This window comes from Citrus sinensis, chromosome 5 (assembly GCF_022201045.2).
Source record: "Citrus sinensis cultivar Valencia sweet orange chromosome 5, DVS_A1.0, whole genome shotgun sequence".
In the NCBI taxonomy this organism is placed as follows: domain Eukaryota; kingdom Viridiplantae; phylum Streptophyta; class Magnoliopsida; order Sapindales; family Rutaceae; genus Citrus; species Citrus sinensis.
This window is the reverse complement of record NC_068560.1, coordinates 36,015,705-36,030,428: the sequence shown is the minus strand read 5'-3', so window position 1 is coordinate 36,030,428 and position 14,724 is coordinate 36,015,705. Positions and strand designations below refer to the sequence as shown.

Here is a 14,724-nt window from a genome sequence, read left to right as displayed (position 1 = left end):
AAATTATAATTTAAACTTTAGAGAGGTGTGATGACTTATTTAATAAACTACTTATAGAAAACAACTCTCAATCTGCTTTAAAAGCTGATTACCAAAAACAACCCCCAATGTGTTTTAAAAGCACATAGAAAAAGCAATTCCTAATCTACTTTAAAAGTAGCTATTAAAATTAAGAAACTTACAAAATAAGCATCTTTTAAAAAATTTATTAAATACTATTTTTGTTAAAATTTATGAAATAAATTATTTATAGTATTTCAACTACAATATCAATGGGAGGTTTACATCTCTTTAAAAGTAACCATTTAAAAGTGATGGACATTTAAGCACATCCAAAGATGACCAAATTCTTTTACTATGCAATATTTTTCATATCAAGTGCTATAGCGTGATGATAATCGTGAGTCGTGACCATGTTTATCTTGTTGATTTGTTGGCAGGATTCTTTAAGAAATTAACCTTTAAAATGTTTAGTTTGAGTTTTCAAAAAAAAAGTTGTATGAAATAATTGCATCATGAAAACCATCAATTTATCGTACAGAGTACATGCCTTCCCTTCTACATTTTCCAATTGATTTTCGTAACTTCACGGATATTTCAGCAAACAACTAAATAAATTTAATTAAAAGAAAAGAAAAGAGAAGGAAAGGAAAGGAACAACCAACGCGATTCATTCTTTGATTGAACAAGCACGTGGCCGGTGTCACATTCAGGCTCAGGCCCATTATAAGTGCATTAACCCAAGTCTCAATCCAACGGTCAACAATCTGAAAAACGTGGGTTCAAAAAACATCCCTTTATGAGCCAAAACAGTGAAGTCCAGTAACCAATTTTAATTTTAATTTTAATTTCTGGATTTTTTTTTTCTTTTTTCCGTGACAAGGAAAAGTCAAAATTGAGCAACGCGTAACCTCTGCAAAGGAAAAAAAAAAAAAAAAAACTAGTTATGTGTAGTGAAGAGAATATGCCATTGTTTAGTTCTTCGCAAACATTCTCAGATGCCATTTCCCTGTCGTTTTAAGATAACTTGACGCAACTCTTTTTCATTTTTATTAATTATTTATCCTTTCATCCACATGCACGCTTTCCCTTTCTCTCTCTTCTTCCAGGTACTTTCTCCTTCCAATTTACCTGCCTGTGTGCATTATTAAATTTCTCTAACTGCTAATTGTATTATGTTTTCCTTCAATTGATTTTTAAATTTGATTAATTTTGCAAAGGTTTGTTCATAAGAACTGCTGTGCTTTTTGTTGTTATTATTATTATTATTATTTATGCTTGTGGCGGTTTCTGCTATGGATTTGATACATTTTCTTTTTTTAAGGGAACCCTAATGTCTGTTAGTTTGCTGAGAAAATGTTTTGGAGACTGGAATGACTACTGCTTTATAACTTTTGATTTTAGTGAAACATTTTTCTGTGCTTTAACTGATGTGCGCCAAAAGTATTTTGCTTTGCGCATGCGTGTAAAATCATAATATTAACATAGATTCTCTGGACTTATTTACTTCAAAATTAATAAGGTCTGACTTCATTTTCATTGATTTTGTAGTAGTCAATCAAATAAAAAAAAAATGATCTGCAGTTACTTAAATGCTAAGGTTTGCTTTCTTGAAAGTTGAAAGAAATATTGAACTAGGGTATCGGTAAGTTTGGTAAAAATATGTGATGATCTTTCACCAGTTTGTCCATGCCTTCGATTAATATGATTAATCAACTTGAATATATTAGCATTTCTTTTAATGACATTGGTTTCATTGAACTTGGCAGTGCGGCGGAGGTGGTCTGTACCAGAGTTTTGGTTCACACGAAATTTTTGTTGAGCTGCAAGAACTTGAATTCTGTGATTAACATGAATTAGTGCAGTCGCTGCTTAATGGGTTCTGATAAGCATTCTGCTGGTTTATTAGATACTCTCCGGATGGAGAGGGTCAGGACAATTCTAACCCACACACATCCTTATCCACACGAACACTCGCGTCATGCTATAATTGCCGTGATTGTGGGTTGTTTGTTCTTTATCTCCTCTGACAACATGCATACTCTCATAGAAAAGTTGGATAATAATATCAAATGGTGGTCTATGTATGCTTGTTTGCTTGGCTTTTTCTATTTCTTTTCGTCTCCATTTATAGGGAAGACCATTACACCGAGTTATTCAAATTTTAGTAGATGGTAAGTTATTTACGCTGAAACCTATTTTTCATTTTGTAGTTTGCACAAATCTGCATAAGTTATATTTCTGTTAACATAGTCCTTACGGACATTAGGATGATTTGGAGCTTTCTTTTTGCAGGTATATAGCTTGGATTTTAGTTGCAGCTGTGTATCATCTTCCTAGTTTTCAGTCAATGGGAGTAGATCTGAGGATGAATTTGTCTTTGTTTTTGACAATATTTCTCGCTTCTGTTCTGTTTCTTCTTGTTTTTCACATTATATTTCTTGGCCTTTGGTATGTTGGTCTTGTCTCCCGTGTAGCTGGAAAGAGACCAGAGATCTTGACGATTATCCAAAATTGTGTCGTAAGCATGTTTGGCCTCATATAGTAAATTAAAAATATTTACCTCCTTTTTTGTGATACTTTTTTTTTTTGAACTTTTTTGGTGGTTTATCTGTAGGTTATCAGTGTATTCTGCTGTGTATTCTATAGTCATTGCGGTAATCGTGCTGTTTTGAGACACAGACCACTTGAACGTAGAAATTCTAGTTGGTTTTCTTTATGGAAGAAAGAAGAGAGGAATACATGGCTTGCGAAGTTTCTCCGTATGAATGAGTTGAAAGACCAAGTCTGCTCATCATGGTTTGCTCCTGTTGGGTCTGCAAGTGATTATCCACTTTTGTCCAAGTGGGTTATATATGGAGAGGTACAATTGGAAGCCATTTATTTTGTCCAATCTGGTTTTTCCTGTAAATGAAGTGCCTTATGTTGTTTATAATTTTAATAGTGTTAGAATCTTTTTCTTCTTTGCAGTTAGGCAATGACAATGGTGGTTCATCAGATGAAATCTCTCCTATATACTCTTTGTGGGCGACATTTATTGGCCTTTACATTGCCAATTACGTAGTGGAGAGGTCGACAGGGTTAGTTTTAACGCTTTGCTTGAAATTATGACAAATAAAATATTTTTGTTGTATGTTGATTTGATGTACATGTAAGAATATTATGCACGATTACATTTTGTTTTGATAATGCACGTCTGGTTTGCTTCTTATTATGTTGATCTCTGACTATCATCAGGTGGGCTCTTACTCACCCTTTGTCTGTTGAAGAATATGAAAAGATGAAGAAAAAGCAACTTAAGCCTGAGTTCTTGGATATGGTTCCTTGGTATTCAGGGTATATGTCATTGTTTCTTTGTCTCATTTAGCTTTCATGCCTTCATTTTTTATTTTTCTTCGATTGGGATGGGGCATGAACATCTTAAATGGAATTTTAATACTCATACTCACATTGCTAGTGCCTCTTTATTGCAGAACATCTGCTGATTTGTTCAAGACAGTTTTTGACCTCCTGGTATCAGTGACTGTATTTGTTGGTCGGTTTGACATGCGCATGATGCAGGTATTGTTACTTTTTGATGTTATACATACATCTCACTCCTTTCTCACAATATTCTACAAAAAAATTGTAGACTTTTTGGGCTAGTTGCTGAACAAAATGATGTTTCCTTCTGAAATATCTTCTCTTACTGGCTTAGTTGTTGCTTAATTGGCTAGGGGTAATCTAGCTAGATTCCAGGTTTGGTCCTCTGTATTTCCAGGCAAAAAAGAACTTTACCTGCGTAGGGTTTAAAACCATTGTAAGAAGATCCATATGTAGTATGTAATATCTGTGTATTGTCATTTTTATGTTTCTGGTTTACAGCAGTTCAGACTTCCTGTCTCTATTTTTGGCTAGATATAATCATACCCATTCTGGTAATATGCTTTGTAAGGTGAATAGGCTCTTAGATAGGAGTCATCTGGAGCTTGAGGAATAGAGTAAAAGATTATGTGTTTTTGTATTTAACTATATATCTATGTTAAATTTCTTCTCAATTACTTCTTTTATGCACCTAGAAGAAAACAAGAAAATCTAATTTTCTTTTCTGGTTAATGTATATGAGATAATTAATGGGTTTGTATCATGGGATAGTTCTGTATCTTCAAATTTTGCATTTCAAAAAATAAAAATCTAGGGGCAAATGACACCTACAACCCCTGAAATTTGATGAATGTGTCAAATGGACCTACATGAGCAAAATCAGTTACCCTAAACCCTGAATCTAGGATTTCCTTTTAAATTCAGAATTAACGGAAGGGGCTCTGTCTGTTACTTGTTATGCACATGATGGTCCATTTAACACATGCATGAAATGTTGATGGTCTTGGTGTCACGTTCCCAAAATCTATTCTAATCTTTAAAAGGATTTTATGACACCTTCTTCCCTCCCATTTTGCTATCATCAGGCAGCAATGAACAAGGATCAAGAAGGTGCACAGCATGGAGATTTATTATATGATCACCTTAGTGAAAAAGAAGATCTATGGTTTGACTTCATGGCTGATACTGGTGATGGTGGAAACTCATCATACTCTGTGGCACGACTACTTGCACAGCCTCATATTCGGGTTACAAGAGATGATTCTGTTTTCACCCTGCCACGTGGAGATGTATTACTTATTGGAGGGGATCTTGCGTAAGTTGGCTAAATTTCTTATACATGATTTATAATATAGTGTGATGATACCAAAATTAACTACTCTTATTGGCTTACTAGTGTAGCTATATGTTGATTCTATTTTGATAGCAGGGAATGATCAAATAATTGCTCGCTCTACTAGATTATCAATATAAAGAGTTTTGCCAGTGGGTAGAGATGTTTAGAAAGATGACATTGCTCAATGCGAAAAAGGCTGATTATATTTTTATTGAAATAGCTGAGTTTTTTGGGATATAATAGATTGGATGTGTAATGGTAATCGTTATTAAGAGTAACTGTTTGAGTTGCTTTTAGTCTGATATTTTAGTTACTCATTTAGACATTGGATTAAGGATAATTACAAAATCGAACTCCGTAATGATAGTTCTGCTGTATAATTTAGTTTTAAAAGGAAATATCCTTGATTTGAATAATCCTAACTTAGAGCAAAATTCTGGATTTCCATCCTGGTTTCGAGTTTGGCATGCTAGCATACTCATTGCTACAATTGTCTTTTCTGAATCTCCACATTCTTGCTGCTTCCCATTGTAAGTGCTGTCAGAGCTGCCTCCACCAAAAAACTCCTAGCTTTGCTGTTCAGTCACCATTGCCTTATCATGTCAACTTCTCCTATTTTGGCATTATCAAACTGCTAGATACTGGTTATTGGTTTTCCATCAGCCTTTGTGGGTGCTACTTTGTACCAGCATTGTTTTCTGAACTGATCATATTAGTACTCTGTTAGCATGGTGTTGACACCTTGGTGTTAAAGCTTAGTGAAGCTGCAGTGGAATTTTTGTTCTTGCATATGTACATATGTGATATTTATATGACTTTTATCTGCAGCATTTGTGCTTCTGGGATGCTTATATGGCTGTTCTTTTCGGAGCACACTATTCAATAAAAGTATCCATAGTCTAATTGCATATGTTTTTTAACATTGAAGGAAATAATATGCCTTTTGAATCTTCTTTTTTAAAATAACTTATGTGTGTATTTTTATGTACTGTTTACGGTTTGTGTGGATTCATTGTAGGTACCCTAATCCATCAGCATTTACGTATGAAAGACGCCTCTTCCGTCCCTTTGAATATGCTCTTCAGCCCCCGCCATGGTATAAAAAAGATCATGTCGCTGTAAACAAGCCTGAGGTACCCAGTGGGGTTCCTGAACTGAAGCAATATGATGGGCCTCAGTGTTATATTATCCCTGGAAATCATGGTTAGTTTTAAGTTTTTGCCTGAGCTGCTTCTAAATCTTAGACTTATGTTGTTCTTGTCTTTACGTCTCATGCTTTAATGATCTGATTACTTCAACTAGTAAATGTGTTTACTTTCCTGGTTTCTGATCATAATATTATGTTCTACATTCCTTGCGATTTACTATTTTAAGCTGGTTTAATGGTTATTCTTTTCAAATGACAGACTGGTTTGATGGACTAAATACTTTCATGAGGTTCATATGCCATAAGAGCTGGTTGGGTGGGTGGTTTATGCCTCAGAAGAAGAGTTATTTTGCTTTGCAACTCCCCAAAGGATGGTGGGTATTTGGTCTTGATCTAGCACTTCACTGTGATATTGATGTGTACCAGTTCAAATTCTTTGCTGAACTAGTAAAGGAACAGGTAATTTTCTACATTCTGTTCCTCGCTGTTTTAAGATATATTCCACACACTAGCTCACTAAATAGATTTAGGTCCCCAATGATCTATAGATTCTACCATGCAACCCAACCACCCCATCTCCCTCCTTTTTCCCCTGCAGACATACAAATTAATCTTAATTCCTCCAATGTTGTTGTGGTTTTGGTTGTTTTGTGTGTGTTGGGTGGGGGGGGGGGGGGGGGGGGGGGAGGAAGCAGTCTCACTTAGCCTTTCCTTTTCATGAAGGCAAGTAAGGGGATGAGGGGTTGTGTACAGCCTTTACTGCTTAATATAGGGTCATTGTTTGTATGAGATTCAACATAAGAAAATCAGAAGAATAGATCTTTTCCATTCCTAATAGGAAAGGAAAAGGTAGACTTAGGGCGTTCTAGACAGACTGATATCTTGACTTCTTGCCCATCGACAAGATATCTAATCAGTCAGGCTATCCTGTTAGTGACAATCCATGAAATGTTTTTCTCATCTTAAGCTTTTGGTTCAGATATTTCACCTTTCAGTTCGTTTATCTCTAGTTTGTGAGAATTTTATTAGCTTTTGGTTCGGATATTTCACCTTTCAATTTGTTTATCTCTAGTTTGTGAGAATTTTATTAGCTTTCTTTTTGCTTTTCCTTAGGCTCTCTTTTTTCTGCTTATCTTTGATCCTGTCTGGAGATAATTCATGTCATTATTTATTCTTTTAGGTTGGAGAGCGTGACTCTGTTATCATCATGACACATGAACCAAATTGGCTTCTTGATTGGTACTTTAATAATGTTTCTGGAAAGAATGTCAAGCACTTGATATGTGATTATCTGAAAGGAAGGTGTAAGCTACGAATTGCAGGGGACATGCATCATTACATGCGTCATTCATATGTTCCATCAGATGGGCCTGTTTATGTACAACATCTACTTGTTAATGGCTGTGGTGGGGCATTTTTACATCCCACCCATGTCTTCAGTAACTTTAGAAAATTTTATGGAACTACATATGAAAGCAAGGCTGCTTATCCTTCATTTGAAGATTCAAGCAGGGTAAATGTTTGGAATTTATGCATATTCTGTACTGCTCTGGCTTGATTTTCCTTTATTTATCTATTTATTTTTTGGGTTGCTATTGCGTGTTTTTGTCTTGACATAGATAGCATTGGGGAACATTTTGAAGTTCCGAAAGAAGAACTGGCAATTTGATTTCATTGGTGGCATTGTATACTTTGTGTTGGTCTTTTCTATGTTTCCACAAGTAAGTTTCTGTTCAGATCTGAATGATTCAGATATTTGCTTATTAGTTTTTCATTAGGTATTTTAGGACTCTGGTAGCTCTCAATGTTAGAGATTTGACTGAATTTTGGTAGCTTTCAATGTTAGAGATTTGACTGAATTTTCTCCCCTTATTTCTAGTGTGAGCTCAACCACATTCTGCGAGAAGATTCATTTTCTGGTCACTTGAGGAGTTTCTTTGGCACAGTGTGGAATGCATTTATGTATGTGCTGGAACACTCTTATGTATCCTTTGCAGGTGCTCTGCTGTTGCTAATTGTAGCAATTACATTTGTTCCTTCCAAATTATCTCGGAAGAAACGGGCAATGATTGGAGTGCTACATGTTTCTGCGCATCTAGCAGCAGCCCTTATTCTTATGTTGCTTTTGGAACTGGGTGTGGAGACATGCATTCAACATAAACTACTAGCAACTTCAGGTGAGTTTTTCATTCTCGTATCATATAATTCTGTAACCATGAATGATTGTGAATCCCAGTTTCTGTGATATTAGCTAAATCATTTAGTTAATTGTCTTTTTATGTGGTAACTTGAAGTGTATGATAGTCTGATCAAGATAGTGGTTGCATTATGCTCCTGAGAAATGGACAACTGCTTATTTTGAAGTATTAAAATTTTTAATTCTTCTTTATATTTTCTTTTAAGGGTAACTTTAGAATTATATTTTTAACAAAATAAGAGTTTATATTATGTCACACTTTAACAATTTGAATTAATATGAAATGCTATTTTGTTATAAAATAATCTGTATTATTGTGAGAGGAAAGGATGACTTATCTTGTTAACCCGGAGATAGGTGTAAGAGTACCATCCTCCTGTCCTCCAGGCAGCCATATTTCACTTCATTGATTCAGAACTACTATGTGGGTGGGACTGAATTGAAGCAATTGTAGCAGCTAGAGAATCCAATTGTTAGATTATTTCTTATAAAATAATCTGTATTATTCTGACAGGAATATGCTTTTGAAATTCAGTTGATTGATGAGTTTATTGAGGTGATAACTGATGAATTTTAGTTCAGGTTACCACACTTTATATCAGTGGTACCGATCAGTGGAAAGCGAGCACTTTCCAGATCCTACTGGCCTTCGAGCCCGTATAGAACAATGGACATTTGGCCTTTATCCAGCATGTATCAAGTATCTCATGTCTGCATTTGACATTCCAGAGGTAACAATCTCTCTGTTCCAGACATGATTTTTGTTCTTCTTCCCCTTGAGTATATTCATGGGATAAAATATTGTCAGGTAATGGCTGTTACCCGCAGCAATATTTGCAAGAATGGAATGCAGTCACTATCTCGAGGGGGAGCAGTCATATACTATGCTTCTGTCTTTCTTTATTTCTGGGTCTTCTCAACACCCGTGGTTTCATTAGTGCTTGGAAGCTACTTGTACATCTGTGTTAACTGGCTTCACTTGCACTTTGATGAAGCATTCTCTTCCCTGAGAATTGCTAATTACAAGGCATTCACTCGATTTCACATCAATCATGATGGTGATCTTGAAGTTTACACTCTTGCTGTTGATAAGGTAAGAAAGTTCAATTCACTTCACTTTCTTGTTGCAGCTCTTGGTATTGTGATTGTTTAAATGTGATCAATTTACTTTTCAATTATTGTAAATTTGATCAGATTTTGACTCCCAGTTTTTAATTGGGTATCTGGACTGTGGTTGATGCTTCTACTGGTTCAAATAACTGTTTAACTAAACAAATTCTTTCTGATGTATTCTGGCTCTAGGATTAGTGAGTCTTAAATTAGTTGCTACACATTTTTCATCCAACTTAACATGCAGGTCCCAAAGGAATGGGAGCTCGATCCGGACTGGGATGGGGAGCTAAAACAGCCACAGCAGTTGAGCCACCTCAGAAGATTTCCAAGTAAATGGAGGGCAGCCTCTGCACACCAGGACCCCCTTAATACTGTTAAGATTATTGACCACTTTGTTATTCAACAAACAGACAAACCTGATCTTGGAGCAAGCAACAGATCAGTTACTTGCTGATCTACTTTTTTTTTGTAACATGCATGTAGTCCATACCATTTAGAAAGCAATGAAAAAGGAAAGAAGAGGAAAAAGAGGAGGGGGTGGGGGGGAGCAGTTTAAATGAAAATGGTCTCAATCTTTTATTTTCTTGTTCAAGTAACTAACTATTCTTCAATATTTACCCTCGATGGCAAATCAAATCGTTGCAGATCAAGCAGGACCAGCATCATTTTCAGGCCAATCAATTTTCTGAGTGTTTGGAAAGCATCCTTCGACCTTGAATGACGTGTAAATGCGGCATTATTCTGTGTCGTGACTCATGAGTCGCCTGTGTATGCATGTTTACTTCCACCTTATTACGCCTGAGTTGGTGAGTTACTGAGTTTTAAACTTTGCCTGTCGATTCTCACGAAGTTGTTTATTTTTTCACGAATGATTTGGCGTTCTCGCAATTCATGTCTGACTAGTGACTACAGAGTCCTAGTAGTGTGGACATGGGCATGACACGTCGCCCACTCCGGGAGCACCGTGTTTTCGGCATTTGTCAACATAACTTTTGCATGGTGAGCATGTTTGCCTTCCATTGTCATCAACGGCAGGTTGCTCATCGTATTTGTTTACATGTTGAGCTTGTAATTATGAATCTTTTCGCGTAGATGAATGGTACGCAAGCGTTTGCAAGAGGAAGTAAACAAAAGGAGGATGAATTAAATGAAAAGTAGGCCAAAATTGAAGAAAGAATTGCTATCAATATTAAGCCCTAAAACGTATTAAACGTGCATATTTATTCAAACGATTACAAAAATTACACCCGATAGTCTGAATGCAGGAATCTCTCATATGATGTTCCCTTCAATGCTTTCTGGACATCATCCCAGTTCTCAACTTGTTTTGATAATGGCCCGCTGTGTATCTTAACCTGACGACTTGTAAGCTCTCTATATGCTAGCCTCAGAAATTCTTGTACTTCTTTGAGTGTCTGCACAATAGATTCCCGAAAAATCTTGTAATTAAAATAGAAGAAAACAATATTCAGATTATGGGGTGGTAACACTATGCCAGTCTTACGGCTCGGTTGGTGATAAGATCCTCGTAGTAAAAAACAATGTGGCGAGTGCTCTTGAAGTATTCGATAGCTTTGGCAGTTGTCTGCTCAATTTGCTTGAGTTCGGGTATAAGTAGCGTGGCATTTATGGTTGGTTTGTATTTTGCCAGAATCTTAGCCTGCAGTCGCGTTTCTGAGTATGAGACTACGATTACAAAGAAATTAGCACACGAGAAAGATAAATGATTCTGAGAGAGAAACCTCTGCTGGTGAATGGACATGAGATTTGTGGGTTCCATTCAGTAGCTTAGCATTTCTATCGTAGGAATTTGCAAGAATGGATATCATTCTTCGGAGCAAATTTCTTCTGAAAAGGAATATTGCAGAAACTCCCTTTTTCTTGAAGTACTCTGCTATATCGTTATGATGCTCCATTAGACCCTGCAAAATACACCGCCCTCTGAGGACTCGAACTGAATCAACAAAGATCATGATTAGCGAAGTTGCTGGACTATCAGAAATTCAAACTGTGATTTATATTTCCAACTAAATGACATATTTTACTTTATCAATTCTACTTCATCCCCCTGCCCAATGGGGAGATATTCCTTTTGCCATGATTACAAGTACCGAAAAGGTTATAATAATATGCAAAGCCAAAGCATCAACCAAATTCAAGAAAAATTTGATGTGAGAGAGAGGGATTTGTTTCTATAAACACCTCAACATGGATGCCAAGCTCCCTACATGTAAGACAGGAACCTCATGATCACATCAAAAGAGCATTTATTTGCTAATTCAAATTATAAAAAAATAACCAAAGTAGGATTTTTTAACTGCTTTTCCGATCAACTGTAATCAATAACAGGTAAGTTGAGCAATTGATTGCAATGACGGGTTCAATTAATTGTAATTTGTACGCATTCTTTCAGTTCATAAAGCCAAAATTCAGTATGAGTACGCAACTCACCTGATTCATCATCCATTTGAACCCAACAGCGGCAGAGCACTCATTTTTTGATGCACTGGTGAACCAGTCAAGATTATACACTCGATCCATTGTGCTCACAATTGAAGAGATATTAATCCTCCTATGCTTAACTGAAAATATTTCTCCATTTGAGCTTACGTTAACATGACTATTTAACAATGTTTCAAACCATCCACTCCCTGATCGCTGCATCGACAAGATGGCAAAATATGGAACAGGATTACATGCACATTCCTCCCTGCAGTAAAAAGTCTTCCAGTTTTGAGGAAACATGAAGTGATAGAACCGAGAACAAAATGCAATCCATGTCCTGGGTTACCTGTTAAATGTCACAGGATTCGGATAATGCAGAAAGGGAATTTCAGATTGTTGAATGTTGGTAGATTGACATGGCTGGTCAATGACTTTGATGTTTAGTAGTTTGGTTTTTGTATGTGGGCTTGTTTGCTTTGAGCACATTGAGCAAATATAGACTCCTCAGACCATGGCAAAAAGTAAGACCATCGTCCTCAATACTAATGGAGATTTCTTAGGAGCCTTTATCACCAATGCTTCCTGTAAATCGTAATTCAAATATTACATTACCCATATGTTATTTTCTAATGAAGATGCCAATGACGAAACAATATACATGATTCTGACAGCATGAAATTTTAAAAGAGAATTATTAATGGCCGTAGTACATACCTGTACTTCCATATAAAACCTCCATGAAAATAAAAATCAAAATTAAGCAGATAAAAATGAAACGATTACTGGGTTTCACCTTTTTTTCTTTTCTACATATTGAGAAAAACAAGGCGAAAGAAATGGTCTCGCTTGAAAATACCAGATCAAAGCATGCATATTACAACTAGCGGGCAGTTCGATATTTGTAGTAACTAGCAAGTGGTCCAAGTCAAACGTGTGCATTTTTTTTTCATCCCTCAAAATAAAAACGTGACGTTATTAATTCATAATGATTTTGGAATGAAACTTGCTGCTCAACTTACCTTGTTGAAGTAACAAATAGTTTCAGCCATTCTTTCAGGAAACAGGGCAAGAAAGGAAGATAAGATGGCATTGGCATCTTATAGCTGGTTCCTTTTCAGCTTCCCATTTCTCTCATTTTCAGAGCAAAAGCTAAAAAAGGAGGAGCCCTTAAATACAACAGAGCCATTCCTCGTGAAAAACGACATCATTTAAGGCCTCCTCGCTCTAGTCTCCCAGTTTCTTTTACTTTATATATATATATACCCTAATAGATTTCTTATTTTCACTCCGGCTTCTTTTCTCAGCCTACAATCTATTTCTTTATTCTTTTCAATCACACAAGCGTAGAAAGTAGATCAACAAAAACTGTCATTCTCTTAAAGGAGCAGCTGCCTCTCATGCCATTGCCATTGCCGTCAACCAACTTGTTTCTATTCTTGAAACTCATAATTTTTTCTATTTTAATTTTTTGGTAATTTAACAGAAACTCATACTCTATGAACTGAGGCTCTGCATTAGGTCGAAAATGGTAAAAATCTTGAAGGGCACTTAAAATCATCTTTTTATGTCTTAATGATGCAATATTAATAGCTAGAATTATAACCCGTTAAATGTTTGTGTATGTAATTGTGGGGAATGAAAAATGTAGAGAATTACAATAATAATGATGGAATTTTATTATGTAAAGTAACGTGTTTATAACTCTTTACGTAAGAATAAAATAATAGTAATAGGTAAATTGCAGAAAATAATGTGCCCTTCAAAGCACGTTATAAATATTGTTTTCCTTAAGACGTTATTTACCTCCACCAATTGAGTGATGCACATGAGTTAAACAAATACGTCTCTAAGATACAACGAAGCACTTGTTTGTTTGCTTGTGTTATAAATCGATGAAAGTAAACTAAAATATTATTGAATGCTACAAGCCTACCAAGAGACAATATATTGTTCATGTAGAAAATAATATATTGGATATTTAATGCACAAAAAATGAGTGTTTTGTGATGAAACTCGTTTTAGAAAAGAGAGATCAGAAAGGAGTGGTGTGGAATCATTATTTTTCATATATAAATGACTTAAACACGATCTCTATTTATAAATATACTCGTGCCCCTTCATTTGGGTTATCATCTTTCATGCCCATTGGATCAAGATTTAATTTTAATCAATGGTCCAAATTGAACCATTACCATTTCAAACGAAATGTTAACATATGAAATGATACATCTCCAAGTTAAATGTCACTATAAAAAGTTATATCTTTAAGTGAAAAGATATTTTTTTTTATAAAGCACAATTATTTAAACATGTCTTTACAATAAGACGCAATTTATTTAGATATGTCTTTACAACAAAACACCATTTATTTTGAAATTTTTTTCAACATTAAATCTATTACTTTTGAACTCAATTACTAATCAATAGTGGGCGTATGGTGTGGGCGCCATTTAGTTGAGCTAGTATAATTTTGTGTTGAAATAGAGGGTCTGAAATTCGAATTCCATTCACATACATGGAGAGAGCATTAGACTGAAGTTAAGCTAAATAATAATAATAATAATAATAATAACAACAACAACAACAACAACAGTAGTGGGTTCCAATTCTATGAAAAAGTTTTCATAGTAGATGTTCTAATAAAATTTCAAAAATATTAAGATGGATTATCTAAAATTAAAGGTAATTTTAACTTTTAGGTGAAGGAATTATCATTAAAATGATTCTACTGTTAGTCCACAAGATATTTTTATAGGAATCGGTGCGATGTTGCGTTTGCATTGTCTTGTGGAGGACTAGAAAATAAGTGCTTGTAAAACATAAAGTAGTAATCGACAAAAGGAAGACGCTGAAAAACATAAAAGATGACCTTTGCTTGCTTTGTGTTAATGCGTTTGTGTGCTTCCCACTGTTTCTTGTTTCAAATTTCTTTAATAAGCAAAAGCATTCTTCATCTGTAGTTTGGAGTGTTTCGGCCATTGGCTACTTGGCTTTGATCTCAAAACGGCCAGTATCCAATAGCTAACAGGGCAGAACAGCAGCAGCTGAGCATTTGATTGATAAAGCCAAGGTGACCTATTTTTAGTAGATTTCAGATACCAAGAGTTTCATGGGCGGCAGTCG

At 35.4% G+C, this 14,724-nt stretch overlaps 1 protein-coding gene and 1 pseudogene across 3 annotated transcripts; one reads left to right on the top strand and one right to left on the bottom strand.

The window, feature by feature from the left end:
* The first annotated feature begins 924 nt into the window (after positions 1–924).
* LOC102621653 (uncharacterized) lies at positions 925–10,212 on the top strand. 3 transcript variants are annotated; one of them, XR_008054765.1, is made up of 17 exons: positions 925–1,109; positions 1,770–2,174; positions 2,296–2,521; positions 2,618–2,863; positions 2,971–3,080; positions 3,238–3,336; positions 3,474–3,561; positions 4,449–4,678; positions 5,718–5,902; positions 6,106–6,305; positions 7,027–7,359; positions 7,466–7,567; positions 7,726–8,023; positions 8,626–8,774; positions 8,852–9,136; positions 9,401–9,962; positions 10,060–10,212. XR_008054765.1 is itself a non-coding variant. In XM_006473298.4 (16 exons), the coding sequence occupies exons 2-16, from the start codon at positions 1,876–1,878 to the stop codon at positions 9,608–9,610; spliced, it is 3,060 nt and encodes a 1,019-aa protein (XP_006473361.2). In that variant the 5' UTR covers positions 925–1,109; positions 1,770–1,875; the 3' UTR covers positions 9,611–10,001. The 3 variants fall into 3 exon arrangements, 2 of the variants coding, with proteins under 2 accessions (XP_006473361.2, XP_024951886.2); XM_006473298.4 differs by lacking the exon at positions 10,060–10,212 and having other exon boundaries at positions 9,401–10,001; XM_025096118.2 differs by lacking the exons at positions 925–1,109; positions 10,060–10,212 and adding an exon at positions 1,148–1,220 and having other exon boundaries at positions 9,401–10,001.
* Positions 10,213–10,397: 185 nt separating this feature from the next.
* On the bottom strand, positions 10,398–12,650 carry LOC102619586 (uncharacterized; annotated as a pseudogene).
* Between the last annotated feature and the right edge of the window lie 2,074 nt (positions 12,651–14,724).

Bases quoted from the DNA above. Each gene is read 5' to 3' on its own strand.
- LOC102621653 (XM_006473298.4), top strand. From the start codon at position 1,876: ATGGGTTCTGATAAGCATTCTGCTGGTTTATTAGATACTCTCCGGATG. The intron at 7,568-7,725 runs GTAAGTTTCTGT...CCTTATTTCTAG, and splicing joins TCTTTTCTATGTTTCCACAA to TGTGAGCTCAACCACATTCT. The intron at 9,137-9,400 runs GTAAGAAAGTTC...CTTAACATGCAG, and splicing joins ACACTCTTGCTGTTGATAAG to GTCCCAAAGGAATGGGAGCT.